The following is a 14,504-nucleotide window of genomic DNA, read 5'->3' on the forward strand; positions in this document are numbered from 1 at the left end:
TTTACTAACATATACTTTTGCTTAATAGAGGGGGAACCAGGAAAGGCCGATGTTGGAGAGGCATTGCTTGATGCTGTCACAGCTGGTGACCATCTCAATATGAACATTCAAATGGAAGGAAAATGTACTCTATTGATGTGTTTGTGTAATCAATATAATAACTTTGTCCTTTGTGTGAAACATCTATTCTCAGTTTGGACTATGGATCATGTGTTGTTTGGTGTACGTCTGAAATTTACCGTGGCGTTAGCACAGGCATCTTACTAGTAGTTGGGAAACGCACACAGAATCTATGAATGGTGATTTGCAAAACAGATAATCGGTTAAAAACCAGCCAGTCTTAAGTTGGACCAGTTATTGTGTCCGACCGACCATGCAACCAGAGAGTTAAAATTTGGACAAATGAAACGAGTACTAGTGTACACGCCAACTCTTTATCATATAAGTTAATCTTTTTTTAACTTTGATCAAGTTTATAGAAAAATAAAGTAATAACTATACTATCGAACGTATGCGCTATCAACCCATACTTTATGCTGAATTCAATGAAGTAAATTTAGTATTGCAAATGTTATTTGCCAAGTTTGAATTAGAGCAAACCTAATACGACTTGTAAATAAAAAATACAGGGAGTACTCCGTGCTATAGGTTGCCCTTTATTTCTTGTTATATATATCATTGATTGGTCCAGTCTTTTAAGTTGGAGCATGCATCTTTTTCTTTCATGCTAAAACGGATTTCTCCAATGCGTGCCGCATGTCCCCATCACCCTCTAAACAAACTATTTGCTGACAGTGATTGTGCCTGTGACATTTGTCGTCCTCCTCTCTTTAAGACATTTGAACTAACAATAGAGATGCCATGTGAACAAATATCTGCCAACCAATCTATACAAATCCTGACTTCTCAGGAGAAAAACTCCACTATCCTGTTTTGGAACTTGGAACTGCATTGCAGGAGATGCCGTTGTAGAAAACAGAGGAACAGTCTGAGAGCCTGCTCTAGTGCTCTTCTAACGCAATCTGTTGGAAGAGAAGATGAAGGAGATGGTCCCGTGCTCCCTGAAAGGCTGCAAAGCCTGCGATCAAAGTGCAAATCCCCCCCCCCCCCCCCCCATCAACCCACTGTGCGCGGGCCCGTATTAAACCCAGTCCAAAACCCCGATAGGGGGCCCACACCAAGGGATGCCGCCGCGGCTGCGACCGCACACGGCTCGCAGTCACTTTCTCCAACCCCCCACCCCACCACGCGCTGCGCTATCCCCTGCCATCAATGGAAGACAGCTGCCCACTGACCCCTCCCGGTCGCGTCCACCCCACCGCCGGTCCGCCGCCCACTCACTGACAGGTGGCGCGCGCGAGCTTCTGGGCCCGGTTTCCAGTGGATGGTAACTCCAAGCGCTTGCGTGTGGGTCTCATCCAGTCATCCCGAGCGGATATACGGATGCGCCCTGGAAACGACAAGCTACCTCCGTGGCCCCGGGCGCCCCTCCGGCCGACATGTGGTCCCGCCAGGATCCGGGCCCACGTCCGCGCGAGTATGGCATGAAGAAATGCACGTCGCCCAAAAGTACGCGGCCGCGTCAGAGGCAGAACAAGAAAAGACCTGACGGGCCGCACCGGCGCGCCCCGCGCGGTTCCACCCGGAGTCACCGAGCGCTTGACCCCACGCGACCTACAGGCCCACGTGTCGGCGTGAGGACGGGGGGCGCCGCGTGTCTTGCCGGGTGTGGGTCCGCGCGCGAGTCGTGGTGCCAATTATTAAAGACCCTCGCTTCTCTTTGGACTTCAGGAAAATTGAAGACTCGTTTGGGTTTGGGTGGCCCCGAGACAAAAAAAAAAAAAACAAAAAGGGGGCCTGCACACGAAAGCTCTTCTCAGTTTTTAGGCGACAGCTGCGAAGGGGGGCGCGGCGGAGGAGAGAGAGACGGGAAGAGAGTCTCTGGAGGGAGACGACGGGGGGAGCTCGAAACCCTAATCCCGAGGCGGCCCGCGACTCCGATCGCCTCCGCTCCCCGCGACGTGAGTTCCCCCACCCGCTCCAATCTCCGATCGCAAACCCCCATTCGCCTCGCTCTAGGGCTTTCCGATGCTGGCAATGTGGGGTTCTGGGGGGCATTCGGCCGCGATTTCTCAGGTGTTTTGATGCGTTTTGGCCGCGGGCGTGCTGCTCTCCAGCATTGCCCGGTGGTGGATTGCTCTTGGGCTTTGTTTTGGGCGGGGGTTTCGGTGAAAATTTGTTGGGGGGGTTTTCCCCCCCGGTTGGTTAGGGCATGCTTTGATGGTGAAAGCGGCGGTTGCCTGCGATCATTCCTGGGGTTTGGTTGCGGTGAAATGTTGGATGTTTTTGGCGGCGATTTTTGGTAACTTGTTGACTGTTGGGGCTAGTACGGGGGTCGGTTTTGGGTTGCACAACACTGCGTATTTAGACGCGCCTGGAGTTAATCCGCTACTGTTTTGCTCTACCAGCAATCTGATGCATCGCGGGGAAAAAACATTCCTCGATTCTATGGGGGTTTTGTATTTTAGAGTGGGGTTTTAGTGGGAATGGTCAGGAATTCGCTGTGCTCTTCCTCTTTACTATAGGCTTTGACTTGGATTATCAAAGAGTAATTAATTTATAAAGTGCGAGATTAGTTGGTTTTTGTCCTCGAACTTGCATTCTGATCGATCAGGAAAGAGAGCATAGATTTTAAAGCTCCATCATAGGTTTACTTTTGCTGCATGCCCCTCTCGAAGTCTAGGATTTGCATGTGGACCCCTAAATTGTTAGGAAGAGATCAGCATGCTGCAGTTTTGTCAGTGCAGCTTGCAAAGTTCTGGAACTTAATGAGCTGCAGAGGAGATACCGATAGAGGGAAAGTACTGCATACAGGCGCATTCGCACTATGATATGTACCCATGTGCATGATGATGATGTTCCTGGTGCATCGTTCCTTCAGGCTTCTCGAGTTCAGGAAAATGAAATCAGGAAAGTTGCTCTGCCATTAATAGCCAAATCAACAAATATCTAGATGATGTGTAATGGGAGTCCTGTTTTCTACACGTACAATTTGTTTCTTTAATTTGTTGATGAAAAATTGTGTAGAGATAGATTTTTCCTTACCATGACAATGATTACGTCAAGTCTAGACAAAGTGACGTGTTAGTTCTAACAGTGCAACAACTCAACTTTCGCCATTCCAGACTAATTATTTTTCCTTAGAACAAAACATTTAATGCGTTGTTCAAGCAAGCAATAGGTGAATAACTGCAACCATTTGCCTACCTGGCGATATCAAGCTGTTCATAACTAGTATGGCTCCTGGGCTTTCACTTATGGAATGTGCCAATTTGTATAGAAAACTTACTCATTGGATGTTTTGACACCATTATGGATGGAAAAGGAGTACTTCTTGGTGGAACTGGAAGTTTAAGCCATATGGAACTCATGCCTGGCTCTAATAATTAGTCCACATAAAAGCTGTGTTATCGTATCCTTTGTTTAAATTTCAATACTTTAAATCATACTTTTTCTAGGGGATCGTACATGGTTATTAAATTTACACTTAAGGTTCTCGTTATTTGATATTGTGTATTTTCAAACACTGACCAGTAAAGTATATTTGAATATAAGTTTATGCTGGCTTAACAATGCGTTTTCCCATACCTTAAAGAAAGCCGATGATGCTGTAACAATGAAGTGGTTGATGCATTTTTTGTGATGCCATTATTTAGATTAATAATGTTCTGAAACTGTACATTTTGATATTGTGGTATTTTCTGGTAAGATAACTCTTCTTCCTTTTTCAGTTTTCTTGCTTCTTTAAGGGTGGAGTCACCATGAGCGCCACCACTAATGACAGATGTCCACTTTGCTTGGAGATGATGGATTTGACAGATAAACAACTGAAGCCATGTAAATGTGGATATGAGGTGAATATCCATGTCTTGAGTACCTTTTTGATGTGGAATCAATTTTTATTTTTTATTCTTTTCTGCTTGCCTTCATTCTTTATATTTGGATATTTCTAATACCTTCTGATTGTTAGGACTCTTCTCAGCAATCATAAAACTATCATGCTCATGTTTAGTAAACAGTACTGGTGCAGTATGTTTCAGGATTCAACAATAATAGTTTAAACACCAGCTGTACTTGTATCTGTAGCATCCTATTTTAGATAACACTAACTGTTGACTGAAATGAATTAAATGCTTGTTGCATTTCTACCTTCATGATCCAATATCGTATGTTTAATTAAATGACTGTTTGGTAAAATATGCACAGCTCAAATAATGACTCTTTTTGCGAGCTTTATGTGTTAAGTTGGCACATTTATAATATATCATTTTCTTTGTAGATATGTCTGTGGTGTTGGCATCGAATAATGAATATGGACCAGAAAGATGAATCTGGTGGGAGGTGCCCTGGATGCCGTTCTGTCTATAACAAGGATAGGATCCTGGAGACAAGCGCCAGGAACCAAATGCATGTGCTTTATCTCTAAAATTCATTCTTATTCATCACCTTATGACCATTTTCAAATCTCAAAATTCTAATGTATCAAACTTCTTATTTTAAAATAATACAATAGTTGATTTACTTTAATTTTCTCTTCGTTCTTTTCCCCAATTCCAGTTTAAAGGAACTTTGTACTGATAAGGCAAATTATCAAAAAGAACAAACCAAGTCTCATAAGCAAACGTCTGCAAAAAGTCAGTTGGGACAGTCAGAACCAAAAGATCCAAATAATGTCCGTGTGATTCAGCGGAAGCTTGTTTATATTGTTGGTATGCCGAATGAGTTCGCCAGCGAGAAGGTAAGCTTTGCACTGAGAGTGTGAACACTACGAGTCTATGATCATGATTCTTCCCTCCCTGTAAGATCTTTTGATGAATATGAGATAAATGCTAACCGTATGCTATTCACGCAGTTGCTGAGACAGAAGAATTTCCTTGGACAGTATGGGAAAATAGAAAACATTATCATCGATAACATTGGAGCTAACCAACAGATTCCTGACTCTGGCCGTGTGTAAGTCATTTGAATATAGAAAGTTCAGATCGGTAATATGATCGCTATTATGTAGGCATCATTCTTCATATCTTTGCAGCTAAGACCTACAAACCAGAATTGCACATTTTGGAAAATGTGCCCTGATCGTTCCAAATTTGCTTACATGCCCTTCCATTTTCCAGTGACATGAACAATCCACCTTTTATAGTGACATTGGATATGATTTTGCATAAGGGATTACAGTTCTGATTTTACCTAATTATATTGTTGGTTCCTACTGGATCCATTTTCTATTGAGCAGTGGCTACTCTTATCAAACTTAATTCTTTGTTTTATGTTTGAGGTCAGATGCTTATTTATTGTGTAATTCTTTGCTCACATCCCTTTAGATATGTTACGTTTGCAAGAGAAGAGGAGGCTGTCCGATGCATACATGCGGTTAATGGCTACGTCTTGGATGGAAAACCTTTAAAGTAAGTTGGCTCTAAATGTACTTCAGTTCGACTTAAGCAAAAGACCATCCATCTTGTTATTTGTCTTATTGCAATGCCATGGCTAACTCTCTATATGCTGATCATATAGAGCAACTTTTGGTGTCACAAGATATTGCCATATATGGCTAAGCAATAGGGTATGTATTATATATTCAGTTCCCTGCAATTGTCTGTCTATTTCTTTTCTGATAGTGATATTTGGCTGTGCCTTGGCTCAGGTTTGCTATAAGCCAAACTGTTCGTATGTGCATTATAAAGCCTCAGCAGAAGATACTTGTACCAAAGATGATGTTTCTGTGGTGTGTGCAAGGTACATTTTTGGATATTACAATTTTGACATGTACTAGTCAATGTAAATCACTGTCCATGGGGAATAAGCAGAGAACAATGTTGACAACCCCTGGCCACAGGCGATCTCTCGCTGAGATGTGAGCAACCAATAGAGGAAATCGATAGAGAGATAGAGCAGAACAAGAATTATTCTTCCTGTTCTGCAAGCCTTCGCTTTGGGTTTTAATGTAATAGTCTGGTTCAACAATACAGGCGCTTGTGTTGTCACTGAATGCTACTGTCACACAGGGCCCACTCCCTCCAAGCCTCCAACTACTCACTACCCTTATATCACACGGACATGCCTTTGCCGATTACGCCCCGCCGAGCTTGTTTCTGATGCTGATGGTGTGGGTAGGCTGGCGAGCGGGGCTTAATATAGTAATTATGGGCTGGGCAACCTTGGGCCCTTGGATTCAACAACTGGGAACTTAGATTGTTGCGTCACATTCGATGAATATGTCAATCTCTTTGTTGGACCTGTCTTTGTTGCTGATTAGTAGAGAATATTCGGTATAAATAACTTGGAACTGCTGATTAGTACTTTAGTAGTGAATACTCAGTATAAATAAATTGGAACAACCGGCATTTATTTGCCGAGCATCTGAAGATTCTAATATCTTAAAGATGTGCTTTTTTTTGTTTCTTAATTAATTTGTATAATAGGGCACCTATCATCTGTGCCATGAGACCGTTATGCTTCATAAGGATGCGTACAAGCAACAGGCATTAAAAGTAAGGTGAATGTCCCACGTGTGGTTCTGGCCCTTGCTCAAACTAAAGCAAAACAAATAGAAGAGAAAGGGCCATGTAGCATGATTAGTTGAACGTTGTAGTGCAAACTCATATCTATATTCAATGTCGCCATGCTTCATTTGGATTGTTAGATGTGAGGTTACATAGATGGGATTGCCATGCACCTTAGGGGCACATGATATAGTTATTTATAGGAACAACCCACATATTTTTTTTTTGAAAACACATATATTCTTTTTACATCTCTGTTGTTTCTTTCTGGAGATTAGGCTGCAACATTTGATGGGAATGGATACCAAGGGTCCCCAACATCGCTCAGGACGAACTTTACCCCCACCAGGTGACTGCAGTTCAAGAACTACAACTTGTAGTGAAATCTCCAAAGACGTAAGAATCTAATTTAGTTTGAACTAATTATTAATTTTTCTTGTTATTTTTTAATACGACATTATGGTTTTTGCTGCAAAGAGGTAAATGAATGTGTTTTTTTTATAGTTTGCATATATTACTTGCCCATCGTCGTACTAACTGAGTCCTTTTATGCAAAGATTTGCATCAATGCTGAAGGATTACTACCCAATGGTGCTAACAAGAATGCTAGTTTACTACCAGCCACCACTCCACGGTAAATGTTTTTGTTACTAGGGCCAGATCCTGATGTATGTGTATGAACCTTCAGTCCTTCACTAATGGCCACCCTTCTTTTTGTGCTGCAGGGACTCGAGCCTTTCTTCTGGCAGTCCATCAAGTGCAAATGCGCTTCATCGAAGAGATGACCATGAGAGCATTCGCAGTAATCAGCAAAATTTGTCTGACCCCAAACCTAAAAAATATGTACCACCTGGAGGGCGTAACAGTTTAAGTACGACATCAGTACAGCATATGCAGCATTCATGGAGACCTATTGAGGGCACTTCAGTTCCACAAGGATCAAAGGTGCACCTTAATGAGCAGTTGGACTCCAATAGCGATAAATCTGAAGCATCTTCACAGTTAGGAAATGACACTTCAAATTCCAAGCAAATGACCTCAGCAGAAAATGGAACATCTGACACTTCGCAGCAAAAACCACAGTATTCTAATGTAGTTTCACAAGGACAAGTTGTATCAAGTCGGCGTTTTACTATACTTGGCAGGCCTAAAGCAACAGGAGAAGTTGGTACTGGCACTTCAAGTTCTACAAAACTTTCTGTGGTAAAAGATGAGCATAGCGGTTGCATTACAAGTTCTAGAAGTCATTTAGTTACCCAGAGCCTAGAGCAACCTTCACAGCAGGCTTCAGCTACTGTTAAATCTCATGCTGGAGCAGAGAAAAAGAATGGATGCCCAGATATCATTGAAAAGCTTGTCCCAGGAAATCATAAGCAGCTTTCAGAGTGCACGGCATCACACAGATCAACCGTAGTGCAGAGTATGAGTAGCAGACCTGTGCCCAGCAATCTTTCTACATCTGATGCCAAATCTCAAGCTACAGCTGGGTCCAATGATCTTTCAGATTTGAAGCGCAAGTTGGCATCACAAAATCAATTGAAGCTGGTAAATCAAGATGCACCTGTTTCTAATACTGTTATAGCAAGAGCAAGTATCTGCCGGAGCACTCGTAATAATCATGTAAATTTGACTGATGGTACACGACAAGATTCAGCACAAGGAGGCCATGAAAGCTTCTACAACAGGGAAATGGTTCGATCAGGTGATATAGTTCCATCTCATTGTTCAGATAGCACTATGTTATCAAGACCAACCAGTGCAGTATCATCCACTGATACAGCAGCACCAGATAGGAAAGAAAGAAAGAGACAGGCTTGTCCTCCTGGATTTGAGAAGTCTCATCACTCTTCTGATTCAGGCAAATCATCTGTATATGTGAGCTCCCCTGCTTGCTCTGGGATATGCCCCGCATCTGATGCCCTGGTAAAGGATTCGTGTGGTATTACAGATCAACAAGACCTCCCTAGCTGGGCTACAGATTGCCTGAAAGATGATGGAGATGTCACAAAAAATCTAAATGTGAGCACCTCTTCACGACTCGGTTCAACTGATATAAACCAGAGACACGGGCAGCTTCAAGGTACCTTCTTCTCTGGTTGGTTGAATCACCCTCGCTTGTCGCCTTATCCTCCACATCATAAGCTTCAGTATTCGGGAACCACCGGTAGCTACATGTCCACTGGGGGGTATGATGCATTTTGCCAGGGGACAAAATCAGTCATGGGAGGTGGTATGGCGGGCACATTGCTCCAGCAGCCAACAATGTCGACCCCTCGTGATAGCTGCACTAATGGAAACGCAGATTCTGGAATGAATGGCCCAAAGATCGACATCTCTTACCCCATGTACACCCTGTTCTAGTGCCAGGGCGAGAGGTCCGCTCTCCAGAACCTAACAACAGTCATGTAAAAGTGATATGCATACCTTCTAACCTAGGTGTCAAGATGGTGGATGATGGCGACTATTGCGTCGGGAATGCTTCGTGTTTGTGCTAAAGCTTGTAAAGATCAAACATGGAGCTTCATGTGTAAAGATTGTGCTGGATGATCCTTCTGTGAACATTTGGTAAATAACTGTTGGTTGGTCGTATTGCCAAGGTGTAATGTGCGCGCGCATTGTGTGTTGGCATTTCTTATTTCTACTTCTGATTTCCCCCTTTCAGCGCAGCATTCTCAATGTTGGATGGAATCTATTCGCCCATGAACCAACAATGTGAGCCGTTGCTTTCGCGACCGCAAGAACCCCCCCCCCCCCCCCCCCCCCCCCCCCCCGCGCGAAGGTTGCTGCAAACTCCTTGGCTATAAAGTAAAGTGACGCTTGCCTTTTAGATTCTTTTGGTTGGTCAACCTGGCCAGGGCTCCTTTTAGCAGTCAGTTGCTTGCACAGAGAGCAGGCAAACAGCCAGGCAACTGTATGGCTGTTCTTCCATTCGAGGGAATGGTGAGGAGCACCCTGAAAAGGAGGCATTGCGGAACAATCATCTCCATTCTCCACTACCAGGCTGTAGCTTTTTTTTTTTAGAAAAAAGAAAACATCTCCGGCCTCGGCCTCTGCAACCGCGCAAAGCCATCTAGCAGGCTGTAGCTATTACCCATAAACAAAGGCACCAACAGTTCACCACTGTCTGCTGTTGCGGTGCCGTTCATTGTCAGCAAAACACTAACAGTTCTCCAAGAAGAGCATCCCGTCACTACTATTACCTCTCGAAAGAATGAAAGAAACGGTCAATTTGCTACGTATGACCTAGCAATGGAAATCAAATCGCGGTACGAGTCCGTTAGTCCAATGTGCTGAAAAACAGAAAATATCATGCTTTTGTACGGCATTTCAGTCCTGCATCCATGTCAAATGTGCCATAACGCAACGCAGAGTACAGCAGGACAGTTTGACATGGCCATGGACTAACCCGTGCGCTTCGTGGTGCAAGTCGTCCAGCATGTTTTTTTTTTTTTGAAAACAAGAATACAATGAGAAGGCAAGGTTTTCGATAGTGATGCAAAGGAAATCCACAACATAGTACCAACTTCAAGGTTATGCTATGCATCCTCCATTCCTCCTCCTCGCAACTTGCATTTGTTAGCTCCGAAGGCGGAAGCATCCAGGATGCCCAACTCACCATGCAATTTTGGTCTTTTGTAACACAAGCCAGCAGGATTAGAGGATCCATACTCAAAGTTGTTGCCTCCCTCCAAAGTCAGTCACCCATACTCATCTTCTTCTCACCGGGCAAAAGTCGTCTCAGTTCACGCGTGGTGGATAGCTCTTGGATCAAAAGGAGACAAGGAAGTCTTTGCACACCCGTGCAATGACCAACTCGACCGAGTTCCTGTCTGTCACGGTTAAATTTGGCGCAATTCGCGGAGAAAATTCAGCACAAACCAAAACGAATTTACGCCGTGCTCCTCGCCTGCCTTGGTTTCCACAGCGTTGGGCATTCGGCGCTATCCCAATTGGTCTTTGTTTACTTCCAAAATCTGTGGGCCCCCGGGTGTACAAATACTCAGGTTCCTGTTGTGCTTTATTGTACTTGTCCCATGATCAGTCAGCAAGTATGCACAACAGCACCGGTATCACAACTGCACTAAAAAACTTGTTAGTAATACTAAAATTTAATCAGAGCTAATATATAATCAGCAGCAGAAGCAAATAGAAATATAGGACTTCCCTCCTACAGTAGTGTGTCTCACCATTCCCACAGGCAATTGACTGGGAGTTAGTCCTAGAAAGAACCAACGTTGAAAACCCGCATCCTTCGGCAAGGAACTGAACTGAGACGGCTCTTCTTCGAACTCTGGATTTTAAAATTTTAGTAACAAGGGTGAGTACAATTTTGTACTCGCAAGACTTCGGGTGTATATCAAAAATCCTATAATACATGCATGTTTAATCAAGGAAGGTTGATAGGTTCACTAGCACTAGACTGCATTTTATTTGAGTGTATATCATCATACGCATAATTTTGAAAATATTTTATTTTATATAAAATAGACCGACATCATCAATCATGACTCCCCGTTTTCCATTTCGCGGTCCTTTGACCATCTATATCAGTCCACCACCTTTGAACCGGTGCAAGTGCTATCAAACAATTTCCCATACCAAGTTTATCAAATTAAAAGTTCTAAAACCGGTGACTAGCTCAAGCGCTCATGACCGTGATGAAAGGCCCTTGTTTGGTTTTGGTAATTGAGTGACAACTTAGGTGGACTAATAAGTGTTTATGTTGAGATACACAGGAAATTAGTCCACACAAAGACACTAGTATGAGCAACATGTGCCATGGTGGAGAAATGGCTAAGGGATTGATGCTATGCTCATATAGTGTGATCGAGGAGCTCATTGCATATGAGACATGACATGGAGTCATGTGACCAAAGTGGAGAAGATCAAGACAATGCTTGGCTTGATGGACCGGTTGCAATGGAGAAGGGCAAGTCAAGGCTTTGAAGCGATGGACCGCGAGGCGGTGAAGCTTGGGCAAGATTTGGCACCGATGGACCGAGGCAACGGTGAAGAGCGAGCAAGGTCAAGATCGATGGACCAAAGAGGTCATGTGATGATATGGAGTGGATCATATCATTCAAGGAAGATCAAGCCAAGTGTTGACTCATGAAGATGATCAAAAGGCTTGATGGAGTTTGGTGCTTGTGTGGCATCAATATTTGGAAAGATGAAATGGAATGCGCAAGGCAAAGGTATGACTTGTAGGGCATTTCATTTCACCGGTCAAAGGTTGTGTAGAGAAGTGCATGACCGGATTTAGGATAGATGGCCGTTCTATCAAGAGGGGCAAACTTGTTTGCATATCGGTCATCTAGTGCCACTTGAGCGATCTAACATTGCAATGTAGCTAGGATCGAGTGGCGTGGTGAGATCAAGTGAAAATCCTTTGAAAATGATTGTGAAATGCTAACACACATGCACATGGTGTTGTTCACATGGTTGTGTTGGCACATTTGCAAAGGAGAAAGAGTTGGAGTTGATGTTGATCAACATTGGGAAGTAAGAAAGGTTTTTCGGTGTTCTCCGGAAATTAGGTGGCTCTTGGAGTGGAATACTGCTTTGATCCATTGTGTTTTGGATCAAGTATTCAGTTGGGTTGTGTAGCCCTCTGAATTAGCTTTCCATAGAGTCCAAGATCACCTAATTTGGACATCGGAGCTAAGAGTTATGGCCGTTTTACCGAGGTACATTTCTGCTGGAAATAGACCTGCGGACGGTCCGCTAGACCTGCGGACGGTCCGCCCTTGAGTGGCGGACGGTCCGCCGTTATCTCGGTTGAGCTCAAACAGAACCGTTTTTGGCTCTGTGGGTAGTCCAAAATGACCTGCGGACCGTCCGGTCCATGGGGGCGGACGGTCCGCCTATAAAAGCTGAAACGGGCGCAGAAACTTGGTTGTGTCTTGGGTGCCCAAAATGACCTGCGGACCGTCCGGTCCTTGGGGGCGGACGGTCCGCCTCCTACTGAAATTTCTGGGACAGAAACACTGCGGTTTCTGTGTGTGCTCACGTTTTGAACTGCGGACAGTCCGCCCCTGGGGAGCGGACAGTCCGCCGGTAACTTCCAGATTTAGTCAGAGACGTTTGCAAATCGGTTGGTTCGAAGTTTTGAACCGCGGACAGTCCGCCCCAGGGGCGCGGACAGTCCGCCCGGGGCTCTAACGGTCGACTCTGACACATAATCATTGCAGTTCTAGCCGTTGGTTTTAAATGGCGGACGGTCCGGTTTTTGTGAGGCGGACAGTCCGCGAAAACTCAGTTTTCACGGGATTTGAGTGTAACGGCTAGTTTGGGGCCTCCCTCTATAAATAGAGGGTGTGGCCGGCCATTTGAGGAGGCTTAGCACCTTGGGGACTTAGTGTCCATGTGTGAGAGTGCTTGAGAGCCCTCTACTCACTCTAACTTGATAGTAATCATCCGATCGAGTGAGAGAGCGATTCTAGTGCGATTGCTTTGAGAGATTGCATCGAGTGGCACTAGGTGATCGTGTTGCAAGCCGGTGTGCTTGTTACTCTTGGAGGTTGCCACCTCCTAGACGGCTTGGTGGCAAGAGGCTCCGTTGAAGCCCGCAAGAAGATTGTGCGGTGCTCCGGAGAAGAGATTGTGAGGGGTATTGTGCTCACCCCGCGGGAGCCGCGAAGAGCAACTCTAGTTGAGCGAGACTTGAAGAGCAACAAGTGGTTCGGCCGGATCATGTGCTAGAGCTCGGTGTGAGCACTCCACGTGGGAGAGTGTGACTTGAGAGTCACCACTAGCAAGAGGATCGGCGGCAACCTTGGAGCTTGTCTCAACGGGGATTAGCTTGGTGGCAACCAAGTGAACCTCGGGATAAAAATCACCGTGTCAACTTTGTCTACTCTTCTCGGTGGTTTGCTTTCTCCAAATCACAAGCATTGTATTTACATTCTTCTATATCTTGTGCTTGTGTAGTTGCTCTCTAGTGATTAATTAGCTTGTGTAGCTTGCTAATCAACTTCTTGCTTGTGTAGCTAGAAGTAGAGATCCTAGTGTAACTAGTTAGCTTGTGTAGCTTAATTAGTTGCTCTTGCTTAGATTGTGTAGCTAAGCAAGTTGAGCACTTGGATTTGGATTGTGTATCCTTGTCCTTGAGCATCTAGTGAGCTTAGGTTTGGCTTTGTGCTTTTGCTCATTAGATTTGTTTAGGAGCTCCCCCGGTTTGTGAAGTACTAGTGCTTAAGCTTGTGTGACTTGGCATTAGAATTGTTAGGAGAGCTCTTACTAGATTGGCACTCCATTTGCTTTGTGTAGGATCCTTTTTGGAGGTGCCTTAGAGTCATAGTTAGAGGGGTGAAGTTTTGGCTAAGCGAATAGTTTCAATTCCGCATAAGTTTCGGTTAGCCGGCGTAATTAATTTTAGAAAGGACTATTCACCCCCCCTCTAGTCCGCCATCTCGACCCTACAAGTGGTATCAGAGCCGAGGTCTCTCATTTGTGGTCCTTACCGACCCGAGAGGATGGCGACTTATGGGCTAGATGTTGAGTGTCCACACATTTTTTATGGCACACACTTTGCACTGTGGAAAAATTGGATGATATGCAATTTTAAATTTATTTGCCCTCAAATGTGGTGGATGGTGGATGTAGGTTTTTCTCATGTGTTAGATGAAGGAAATCTAACTCCAACACAAGAGAAATGCCTAGATCTAGACATCCAAGCTACTAACATATTATTTAGATCTTTGCATGATTGCATTCTTTGTGAGGTCATGGACAAGGAAACCGCCCATGAGATTTGGAGTTATCTAAATGAGAAATATGGGGCGGCCTCCGATGATCATGATGATTTTAAGGCCCTAGAGGAAATACATGAGGATGGTGAGCATATCCACGACATGGTAGTTGTGGAAGATTGCTCCACCTCATGGTCAAGTGATGATGATGATGATGATCAATCTACAACAAGCTCACTTGACATAA

The 14,504-nt window shown here is 44.3% G+C and overlaps 1 protein-coding gene across 1 annotated transcript; it reads left to right on the forward strand.

The window, feature by feature from the left end:
* The first annotated feature begins 1,864 nt into the window (after positions 1-1,864).
* LOC120705628 lies at positions 1,865-9,181 on the forward strand. The gene is made up of 11 exons (XM_039990075.1): positions 1,865-2,021; positions 3,792-3,914; positions 4,340-4,467; positions 4,618-4,798; positions 4,913-5,013; positions 5,385-5,468; positions 5,578-5,626; positions 5,708-5,799; positions 6,845-6,962; positions 7,124-7,200; positions 7,292-9,181. The coding sequence occupies exons 2-11, from the start codon at positions 3,822-3,824 to the stop codon at positions 8,925-8,927; spliced, it is 2,559 nt and encodes an 852-aa protein (XP_039846009.1). The 5' UTR covers positions 1,865-2,021; positions 3,792-3,821; the 3' UTR covers positions 8,928-9,181.
* The last annotated feature ends 5,323 nt before the right edge of the window (positions 9,182-14,504 follow it).

This window comes from Panicum virgatum, chromosome 5K, assembly GCF_016808335.1.
Source record: "Panicum virgatum strain AP13 chromosome 5K, P.virgatum_v5, whole genome shotgun sequence".
In the NCBI taxonomy this organism is placed as follows: domain Eukaryota; kingdom Viridiplantae; phylum Streptophyta; class Magnoliopsida; order Poales; family Poaceae; genus Panicum; species Panicum virgatum.

Excerpts from the sequence above, each read along its gene's own strand:
- LOC120705628 (XM_039990075.1), top strand. The coding sequence starts at position 3,822 with ATGAGCGCCACCACTAATGACAGATGTCCACTTTGCTTGGAGATGATG. Across the intron at positions 5,627-5,707 it reads ATATATGGCTAAGCAATAGG|GTTTGCTATAAGCCAAACTG; the intron begins GTATGTATTATA and ends GCCTTGGCTCAG. Across the intron at positions 6,963-7,123 it reads GTAGTGAAATCTCCAAAGAC|ATTTGCATCAATGCTGAAGG; the intron begins GTAAGAATCTAA and ends TTTTATGCAAAG.